Source organism: Netta rufina (assembly GCF_964035555.1).
Source record: "Netta rufina genome assembly, chromosome: Z".
NCBI lineage: Eukaryota > Metazoa > Chordata > Aves > Anseriformes > Anatidae > Netta > Netta rufina.
In genome coordinates this window covers 9,518,417-9,529,760 of record NC_140126.1, presented here as the reverse complement: position 1 = coordinate 9,529,760, position 11,344 = coordinate 9,518,417, and the positions used below count along the sequence as shown (strand labels likewise).

Here is an 11,344-nt window from a genome sequence, read left to right as displayed (position 1 = left end):
GCGGCTGAGGGGGTGGGGGTTGGGGGGACGCGGCTTTGGGGCTGCCTGGGGACAGCCTCATTGCGCCGCACCGGCTCCGCCGAGGGTCCCCTGGGTGATGGGGTGTGCAGTGTGCTGGCCCCCCGGGTGTGAGGAGGCTCCGTGGTGGTTCTGGTCTCTTGCACAGAAAGGAAAACTTCATGGTTTTCCTCGCTGTCGGTCTTCTTGCTAGGGCTTTCAGCGAGGTGTTTTGTCGTGCGGCTTCTTTCTCTCGCTTCCTTCTGGAGTATGTAACCTGTGGGTAGCCAGTGAGCCATGTGAGTGAAAATACGAGTGAGTAGCCAGTGAACTATAGCGTGTGTGAGCGCAAACAGCAGTTACTGTGGAGATGCAGGTAGGATCGCCTCTGTTTGTGGTTAGCTGGCAGCTGCTGCAGTTAGAAATCAGTGTCCTCGATCCTGATCCTCTGCCCACCCACAAATAATGAAAACTTTTTTTCCTTTTCTTTCAAATTCTTCTTAGGTATGTGAAAAGGCCATCATTACATATACATATTTTTAATTATGGTTACCTACTGGTTTTACGAGAATGGAGATTAAGTTAGATGTTCTCATCTCTACGTCCATCAAACAAAGAAAACCATGGACTCGCATCTCCTGGATTGGACAGGTAAGTATAAAGTACAGTTATTAAATAAAATTCTACAAAGAATAGATATATTTTGATTATATAACACTTTGTATCTCTGTCTACAGGGAGGAGGGTAAAAGGGAGTTGATTTGAAAGTATCATGATTAACAGTTCCCGGAAAAAAAGTCATTCATTTGAATCTTCTTGGCTTGAGGCTGGAGCAATTCAAGACTGCTCAGATAAACAATAAAAAGTCAATGTTTCAAAACACATTCCCTGTATTGAGTTTTTTGTTCTGATGGTTTTAGTTTTTCATAATTTTTTCCAGTACATCGTTGAAAATTGTAAACAATCCCCTGCTGCGTTTGTTGAAAGATGTGCTTTCTTAAGCCTTTTTGATAGAAGGAGACTAGTTTGTTGTTTGTTTGTTTTTTTCTTCTCTTATATGTTCTTCTCTTACATGTTTTGAGTTGAATTATGTAACTGTTTAAGGGCCATTCCTTCTACTGAAATATTGGCAAAAATCTGACTGAATTAGACATTACAACATGAGGTAACAGGTATCTACTGGGATATGTTGGCATGTGGTACAGTTGAGATACTTTGAGGAAATTATTAGTAATGACCACAAGTCTAATTTAATAAACTTGTGAACCAAATGCATCATTAGCATAGGGTGATGCTAGATATGATATTGTACTGTAAAGCAATCATACAAGCACAAATGCAGGCTGGGTGGAGAAGGAATTGCAAGCAGCGCTGAGGAGGACTTGGAGAGGATAGTTGATGAGGAGCTCAACGTGAGCTGTTAGTATGTGCTTTCTGCCCAGAAATCCAGCCATGTCCTGAGCTACATCAGAAGCAGCATGGCCAATCACAAGGGAGGTGATTGTCTGCCTCTGCTCTGCTCTCATGAGACCCCACTGGGAGTCCCCACTGGGACCCCTCTGGGGCCCCCAGCACAAGAAGGATGTGGGGCTGTTAGAGCAGGTCCACAGGAGAGCTGTGAGGATGGTCAGAGGGCTGGAGCACCTCTCCTGTGCAGTCAGGCTGAGCGAGCTGGGGTTGTTTAGCCTGGAGAAGAGAAGGCTCTTGGGAGACCTTACAGTGGCCTTCCAGAACATAAAGGGGACCTGCAGGAAAGCTGAGGAGGTACTCTGTGTCAGGGAGTGGAGTGACAGGACAAGAGGGAATGGCTTTAAAGTAAAAGAAGATAGATTTAGATTAGACACTAGGCAGAAATTGTTTCCTGTGAGTGTGGTGAGGCACTGGCACAGGCTGCCCAAAGAAGCTGTGATTGCCCCATCCCTGGAAGTGCTCAAGGCCAGGCTGTATGGGGCTTTGGGTACCCTGATGTGGTGGGAGGTGTCCCTTCCCACCAGAAGGGACATATTTTGTAACGTATTTTCTTTCTTTCCCATCACTGTTTTTCTCTAAGAGTTTTTAATGTCTGTCTGAATTACTTTGCAGGCTTACCTAGAAAATGTAATGTTTTAAAAATCACTAAAAAAATATATATTTTTTTTTCTTTTGTCAGGAAAAAGAGGCTGTTTTTCTTCTAGATGATAAACATATAAATGAAATTAACTTGCCATCAGGGAAGACAAAGAAAAAAATCCCTCGGCTGCAGTCACTGTTAAAAAATGTAGTTGTCTTAACAACATCAGGAAATGGTAAGTATAGTATGTTATGAATTATAAACTCATGCTATTTTATTTATAGTTGTAACAGTTTGGAAAGATAAAATACCTAAAGTATTTCTCAGTTCACTTTCAGCTTTAAAACTGTGGTTAAAAAGGAAGGGAAGTAATTTTAAGTACTTCACATTAAATGCTTCCAAACATCTCTCCCCTAATGAACACAGGTGCTTGGTTGGCAGGAATACTTACAACAGGAGAGCTATTTCTTTGGAATAAAGATCAGGACTGCTTGAAAATCATTCCAGCAATCGAAGAGTCTAGGAAGGTTGTTGTAGCAGCACAAGGTAAATGTTTCCAGTTTGTCTTTTGAAAATGATGTAGAGCCAAAATGTTTTTCCTTTTTTTTATTGGGTGTTATTGCACAAATAAAAAGCTATATTCTTGTTTTGGTTTGCATTTGTATAATTTGTTTGCTAGCTAAGCTTTGAAAAATGTCTATTTTATTACGTAAATGAAACTTTTTTAATTTAGAAATCTGAAAACTGTAATCCATTTTAAAACGCAATGTATATTTTATAATGATTAGTTATCAACTGTAGAAGATCATTCCTTACGTTATAAATATTTTAGAGGAGACGTACATTTGAGTTAAACACTGTATGCATCATTTTAAGTTTATTTTCTAGGTAGGGTTTTATGACATGCTAACTGGAGAAAATACTGCGAAGTCATATAATTTATAAATAAATCTAGTACTATTTAAGTTGTATATCATCGTGTCATATTATTTATTGGATATTTTAACTGATACCATGTTACAAAGTGAAGTATTGTACAAGTAATCCATCATTTTAGAAAACATATGTAGTGCGTTTAGGAGTTGAAGGTAGTAGATAAGTAGAGTACTTGTGCATCATATTTCTCATGAAAAGATGGATTTCAGGAAAGACCATCTCAGGAAACACCTCTAATGGATGAGTCCTATGGGAAAGATGATTCATAAAATCCATACAAATGGTCATGCCATCTGACATTACTGTTGCCAAAGGTCTACTATTAGTGATGAATCTGGAAATGAAAGACATTTAAGGTGGCAGCTTGGATTTGTTGTGAAAGAGATTAAACTAATTTTCATGTTCATTTATTTTTTTAATCTATATTCAGCAGAACAGCAAAAATTATTCTGAGAAGTTGTTGTTTCTTCCAGAGTGTTTGATGCGATTGTACTTGTATGTGTCTGGAGATGGCAGAAAGGCGCTGTTAACTACTCCTACAGCATGTGTCTTTCTGTGGGAGAGCACAGAACATGAAAACGAGCCGTCTTATAGAAGTTCTTCTGGGCATTGGACACAAATTTTGCCTGATGAATCAGTGATGTTACCTTCTACTGAAGAAAAAGAAATTGGAGTGCATGCTGCTTTCATACAAAATGAGGTAAAAAATGGGACCTAAAGTAATCATGTAATCTCCTAAATAGATTTGAGCCACAGAAGGTACAGTAAGCAATGTCTGCCTCTTTCTTGTTTGTAGGTTTAATTATTCATTTTGTAGCAGATTTAATGGCAATGTAAGAACAGCCATACTGAATCAGATCAAAGTTCATCTAGCCCCATATATTCCTGCATGCCTTAAATTCCTCAAATTTCTAAATGACAACATTATGTTATAATTTAAATAACTACTGAGCTAAATATATACATAATCACGTACAGTCAGGATTTTCAGTTTGGTTTGTCTTTTTGTTTTTTTGTTTATCCACAGGTACTGGGAGATTGCTGTTTGTGCTCATTTGTGTTTTACTCTGAAGAGTGTTTGGTACTCACATTTTTGATTCTGCGGTGGCATGAATATAGCTTTAAATATGTTAGGTATGTTCAAAGTTATTTGAAATTGCATTAGCTCGAGAGGAAGTTTTTACTATAAAATACAGGGTTTTAAAGCTGCACATGAGCATGTATTTACATTGATGTAAAATTAGTTTATGTAATCTCTCATGTTTTCTGTCATGTTTTGAATCTTCTTACTCTTCTATTTAGAACAGTTGATTTCCGTTTTCAAACTCTGAATAATCCTGTGTTGGATGACATTATACTGTCTGAGGAGGTTGTTTCTGGCTAGAATGCAAGTGTCTTAATTCTGTGGCATGCATCTCTCTATTTATTTTCATGTTCTGTACATGTAGTCAAAACTTTTGTCCCATAAAAATCATTCTCATCATTTGGACACAAAAATTTTAAATTCATATACTAATTTGTAAGGTTTCTGAAGAAAACTAGTGGGCGTTTTTATTGTACATGTTTCATGTGTCTTTGTCTTGTGTGGTTTCTTCTATGATACATAAGTCATTCCATTCAGCATTAACTGAATTATCTCTTGTTTTTGTGGTCTTTTTTGGTATTCAGTTCTTTGCCATACCAGATCCACTGGGTACAGCAGACTTGTTCTCTTGTTAAATTGATTCCTCAGTGTGTACCTGTGAAGTCAAGAGGAGCTTTGCTATCTGCATTTGCAAGAGATGGACTGTTACTTGCAGTAGCTGTTAACCAAAATGATCCAAAGGTATGAATGAAAGACAGTGTGTCACTGAAGCTAGTAGTTCAGTTTGCATGAGGTCTGGTAACAAGAATTTAATAAAACATTTTAGAACTAATTTTCAGCTTATGTAGGAGCAAGTTCATATTACTACATGTGATTATAATCATATTGATATCTATAGCTAAGAAATTCTGCCACAACTTTTTGAATGCTGTTATTCAGCTGAGAAACCCATGTCATCTCTTCTCTTATCTCTGATCTCAAAGAAATACAATAATAAAGAAATTAAAGTAAGTTACTTCTTTGTGTCTGGAAAAATTCTGGATGATTCTATCTCAGGCTTCAGCCTAAGACATACAGGAGGTTATGACCTCACTTTATAACGTTATTTCTTCTAATAAATCAGAGACCAAATCCTAATGCAGTTTTTAGTGTTGGTGTTAATGGGGAAATTAACCAGTTTATTTAGTGTACAAGGATGGGGTGATACTGTCCTTCAAAGCTCCAGTTATTCACCAACATGACTGGAGAAGAGTAATTTTACTTTAAGGGTTTTAGAAAAAAATATTAAAGGAATATCTAAATATATATTTGGTATATAATAATCTTTAACTATTTTTCAAATGTAGAAATGGGCATACAAACTAATAAATACTCTTAACTTGTAATAAATATCGAAATGCAACGTCACTTTCATATGGAGTAGTGTTTCCAGGACATCAGATATAATGCATAACACACTAGTAGAACTTACTTTTACAATATTGACGTTTTGATACAAACATTAACAGTTTATTTACATGCGCTTTTTTTTCGTTCTAGGCAACTCAGATTTTGTTTTTAAACACCCTGAATTTTGTGACTGTTTCGGGTAGCCTTAAAGGTTGTAGTAGCAAGAGTAGCACCGTCCCATCCAAGTTTATTAGGTCAGTAATCGATGTTTCTGCTGTTGTATTTTTAGTTTTTGCTATTTAGCTAATAGCTAATCATTGCTATTATTTTTATTATTATTTTTGTTTGAATAAAATTAACCTAATGTTTGATACAGAGATCTGACAGAAAATACCTTTCCTTCCCAATATAGGTCTTACTGGGTCGGTGACATGAGCTGGACTCCTGATAGCCTTTTCTTGGCTTGCATGTTAAAACGTGGGTCTTTGGTTTTATTGACTTGTATGGGTGAATTGCTGACCCTGATTACTTCTGGCTGCTCTGTAGAATTTGGACCAGCAGAATTTATTCCGTTTCATCCACTAATAACATACAGGTAAAAGGGCTTGAAAATGTTTATACATCCTTGTCTTATGATTATATCTTGTTTTCAAACATACTTTTTTTACGGATTTAAACTTCATCTTTCAGGTTCAGTCTTTTGATTTTCATGTGTCTTTTCGATGTTTCTCATCCATAGTTGTATTTCTTGTAATGGGTTTGTTATAACAAAAATTGGTATTGTGATAGCGTAAGTATACATTATTTGGCTTGTTTTTTTTTAGTGTTTGGTTTAGTAATTAAAACTAGCATGTTTTTATGATGCAGGAAAAAACTAAATTTACACAAAAAAATATACACTTGTTTTAATCCAGTCATATTTCTTTATTCTTTATTATAAATTCTTTATTTAATTTAACTTACAGAACATTATAGCATGTTTCTGTTTCAGATATGGTAAATAACATATCTGTGTGGACAAAAACTAGTTAGATGTTCAACTTTTGGAGTACCCCCTGGTGTAAATTTTGAAATTCTGCTGCTGGGTGTATCAGGGAATAAATGGATCTCTGTTAATGCTTTGTAGCATAAATTGAAAGTTAAAAAAAGTAATACATTCTGAATACTTAGAAGAAACAAACCAGAATTGAAACATTACTATATTGAATGTGTGTGTTACATATATATATGTAACTACTACATATATATAGGATAAGATATATATACATATCTATCTATCTATATATACATACATATATATATGTATGTGTGTGTATATATATATATATATATGTATGTATGTATATATAGATAGATAGATATCCTGCTATTACTACTGAGTGACTGAAGCTGGATAGCACGTAAATGTAGTATGTCATCAAAACATTCAAAGAGTTATAATACCTTCCTACACTGTCTAGTAGAGAAATCAGATAGTAAAATGTGTTAAAATACATGAATTAGGGTTATTTATTAAATATCTGCATCTACTTTGTTTTCAAATAATCTATTCAAGCTTGGACTACTAAGATACAGAAAAACAACAGCAATTTTACCCAGTGTTTAAAGTGTTACTGGGTTAGCATTACAAGACATGCACAACAGTTTTCCAGAACTCCGTTAAGGATTCATTCTTTTTTTTTTTTTTTTTTTTTTTTTTTTTTTAAGAGAAGACTTTGTAAAACTTCTTTGGTTAGAGAAGACTTGTTTGTTAATTTTAAAATATTTGTGTTGAATGTCTGAACTAATTCAGAAATATTAAGATTCAGATCTTTAGGGACTTCTTGGTTTTCGTATGTGACTATCAGAAGTTGAACAGGATTGCATGTTCAAATGCTTGTCATAGACAGCAAGACCTAGGTAAGAGGGCGTGATGTAGAGATTTAAATTCAAACTGGGCAAAATACTGTTTTATTTTTCTAAAATTCATAAAATCAGAACTGCAGAAAAATAGTGGCATGTTGCAAGCGCAAACAGTGTTACCCAAAGTTTACTCATCTTGAGAAAATTTAGATACTTCCTTAAAATTCTGAATGGGGCTATTGGGATGGTAGTGGAAGTTGTATAAAATGTTCTTAAGTTATTTCTTCTCTATTCTATTCATGATTACCATATGTGATACTTGCGTCTTATTTTTTGGTTATGTCTTTTAGACAGCACCACTCATGTCAAGACTCTAGTCAGACTCTTGGTTCTTCAGCCTCTGAAAGTGACCTCATGAGACAGAGATTCTCTGTTGCTTCACACTCAAGATTGCCCTACCTCATAGTCTCTGATGGATACATGATAACAGTGCTAAGATTTCCTAACAATCTTACACCAGCAGGATTTTTAAGATCCCTTTTGCTTGATTCAACCCAACGGCTGGAAAATGTCCGAAGGAATCTAGTGAACTCCAAGGTAGGGTTATGGATTTTTGTGTGCTTTAAGTAAAATAAAACTTCATACATATAAAAATGCACCTTTTCAAACAGAGTGCCTAAATTTATTGTGAAATTAGTGTAAATTCTTTTGAAGTAGGAAGCAGTTTCGAGGATGGCATTGAACTGAAAAACAGCGAATTTATAGTTTTATTCAAAACTTTATTCCTGTGAAGACTAGGTAGCATTTCAGTAAAATGTAGTAAAGGACATGGACATAGCCTGAACTGTTACTGTGTATTCTTTCTTAATCTGTGATAGAATAGGGTGGATTTCTCTATAGAGTTGCTTCAGAGCATCGACTGGTATTGTACCACTCTGACCAACTCATCCTCTCAGAATGATGCAGAAATTGTTATGTAAATCTGCTATGTCTGTAGGTAAGTGTTGTTCTAGAGTAGTCAGCAGCAGTCCCAATGGTGTTGTCTATATTTATATTAGGGCCTTAACTGATGTTGTTGGCTAAGGCTTGTTAAAAGTTTTTGGGTTTATTTTTGTATCACTTCTCAGTAGAGCTAAGTCCAGGAAAATGGAAACCTTTGAAGGAAAAGGTTTTGCAAGTGTTACCAACCACCTCGCTTCCTAATAGGATAGGTATTGAGAATTCTTGTGTTTGCCGTTGGTATACCACTTGTCTTCAAATGGCTATCGGTTTGTTTTTAATTTTTTTTGAGAAATGGAATATTCTGGTATTTATGTATAAACCAGGAGAGTGGGCAGGAATTTGAGGCAACACTGAAAGATATGTTGCTGTTAAGAATGCAAGAAGGGCCTAATTACTAATAAACATGTAGGATCATTTGAGGGATCAAGAAAGCAGATTCCTTCAGCATGAAAAAATAGAGTTGTCAAATACTGAGAAAATTCAGAGTTCCAAAGCATGGCCAAATCATGGTTTGTTTCTATGTGAATGTATACCTGTTAACCTGTTCTTCCTTTCTGTTTGGGACTTTAAAACTGAAGCTTTTTACCTAAGAGACCAGTTTCCTTGTTATATTTACCAAGTATCTGGTTTGATCTTCCTTGACACAAATAATGATTTGTATTTTTATTGTCCATTTTAGTCTAAAGGGAGACATCTGCATATGCGATCACTGTTGTCGTTAAAAGCTAGTCTTTTAAAACACACTCAAAATCATAACTCCATCAATCCCAACATTCCAAAATTTCTGGAGGAGGACACAACGGAAATGAGTGAGAAAACCGTGGACTTACTGGTACTTAATAGCATTTTTCCACTTATAATTGTACAAATTATTTACTTTTAAGATATTCTAGATTAAAAGGTGTTGCTTCACTATATTAAAAGGTGTATAGCTTCACTATATTAAAAAAAATAATATCATGCTATAAGGTATATTAATGGAAAGTATATTATTATCCTAAGAATGTAAGTTATTTATCCTCAATTTTAGAGGATTCAAAAAATCTGTATATCTCTTTTGGAAGAATGGCACAGTAACTTTGATCACAGAACAATCTCCCAATTCCATTTCACACCTTTGCTTTTTTGTTCTTTGTAGTTTTGGGTCTTATGTTGAGTAGCTTCTATATTTTACAAATATCTGGCAAACACTCTTCCTCAAACTCTTGGTTTAATAAAGAACGGGTGTTTATTTCTTGATTTAGACACTCTTGCAGTCCCTACAGCAGAAGTGATTTTTTTTTTTGTTAGGTAATAAAATTTCTGTCTGCACAAATATTCCGGATAACTGTATTTAATTTGAGCTCTAGGTGAAACTGATAATGAATTAAACATTATTATCAATTAGAGTTAGTTAAGAATAAAAGTTCCATTTGTGAAACTCATTAAATGGTGGGTCGCAGACTGAGCTCTGGCAATAGGCTTGAATTAAACTGTTGTCTTTTATTTTTCCTTTCCTGGTTTAGGATTATGAAGAAGAATCAGATGATGAAAAACATTTTCATAATAGCTCTTCCAGCTGCATTAGCCACAGAATCCCCTCATTTGTTGGTAAAGCTGATCAAGGCCACTTAGAATTTGCATCAATGTTTGATACTATTCATGCAAAAGACAATGCTGAAGAGAAGGATAACATATCACTAGAACTGCATTCCATACAGAAAAATCTCCTTGCTGCTTGGCAAATAGGGGTTTTAAAAAATATGCAAGAGAAGGATACTTTTCTGAATTATACAGTAAGCTGCATTACCCATTTTTTCAACATTCTTCAGTTTGTGAAGTGTTCTCTGCTAAATCAGGATGCGCTTTTATGCAAGTCCGTGAAGAATACTCACTGGATTCATTATGTTTTAAAATATTTTCAACAGTACTTAACCGTCTTGCACTGGCATTCAAGAGGCAGTCTTACTGGTCATGTGGCAAAGCTGACACTGCAAACTTTAAAGCTGATGCTTGTTCAGCAACAAGATCTGTTGTTCTCCAGAAACCTTTTTGCATGCTTCTGTCTTTTGAAGATGGTTTCTCACACTCTAAGTAGCATATGCATACCACAGTATGAGAATTTTCTTGCATCTCCTGGTGGTCATAGTCCTGTGGAGCTTGACTCACTTGTTGTGCCTATTTTCCTACTTCTTGATGACAGTGCGACTCAGAAATTCAGCTCACTGAAATCTCTGCTTAAAGAGCCTCCTCGAGCAGTAAACTATGATGAAAAAACAGAAAAAAGGTATGAATGAGTTTTGCCTGGAAGAAGTGTTGTAATAGCTATTTTATTTTTCAAATATACAGTAATTGCAACATCCTTTTGTTTTTTTTATAGCTCACTCCATGGAAAAGCATGGTAATCTATTAAAGCATGCAGATGGGGTCTCAAACCTAAGTTGAATACAGTTCAGTTACACTAACTTAACTTTCAGTTGGTTCAGAGATAAATGATGGGGTAACAGCTTGCACCAGATTTTACGATTTATGTTGTTTTTACTGCATTATGTCCATTCCTTCCCCTTCCAAGCAGAAGTTCTGAATTCCATGGAGCCAAAAGGTGGCTCATATGCAGTATATCTATGACATGGGTTTAGTCAGCAAACTTTGCATGTGATTATGTATATATATATATATATATATGGTGGCCTGGAGCAAGAAGCAAAACTGCAGTATGTGGAAACATTGAACTATCAGCAAGCACTTCCTCTTTGAAGTTTTACACATAGGCTTGAAAGAAACTTTCCTCTTAATACAGTGGAATATATTTCTTCAATAAGCTGAAAATATAACGTTAGGTTCATTGTAAATTTGATAGGCAATTGTCTCTTACATGATGATGCACATTCTGGGTTAGTTGTACTCCAGGTATTGAGCGGTACATTTATTAATATGACTGGCTCTGCACTTAGTAGTATTGGAAGCAGAAGTGCTAGAGAACAAGATGCAGATGTATTACAGTTTTGTGTAAGCTTTCTCAGGTCTGTGCCAATGTCTATTTGGTTGTTATTGGCAAGTTGATT

At 35.4% G+C, this 11,344-nt stretch overlaps 1 protein-coding gene across 1 annotated transcript in view; it reads left to right on the top strand.

Annotated features, from left to right (window-relative positions):
* The first annotated feature begins 243 nt into the window (after positions 1-243).
* Positions 244-11,344, top strand: part of CPLANE1 (ciliogenesis and planar polarity effector complex subunit 1) — a 57,784-nt gene continuing 46,683 nt past the window's right edge. Inside the window, exons 1-12 of the mRNA XM_084305126.1 lie at positions 244-296; positions 502-648; positions 2,147-2,282; positions 2,474-2,593; positions 3,457-3,683; positions 4,011-4,117; positions 4,652-4,808; positions 5,607-5,710; positions 5,869-6,051; positions 7,649-7,895; positions 8,980-9,132; positions 9,806-10,566. Of these exons, the coding sequence (XP_084161252.1) occupies positions 568-648; positions 2,147-2,282; positions 2,474-2,593; positions 3,457-3,683; positions 4,011-4,117; positions 4,652-4,808; positions 5,607-5,710; positions 5,869-6,051; positions 7,649-7,895; positions 8,980-9,132; positions 9,806-10,566 (2,276 nt within the window). The 5' untranslated portion in view covers positions 244-296; positions 502-567. The remainder of the gene's footprint in view (positions 297-501; positions 649-2,146; positions 2,283-2,473; positions 2,594-3,456; positions 3,684-4,010; positions 4,118-4,651; positions 4,809-5,606; positions 5,711-5,868; positions 6,052-7,648; positions 7,896-8,979; positions 9,133-9,805; positions 10,567-11,344) is intronic.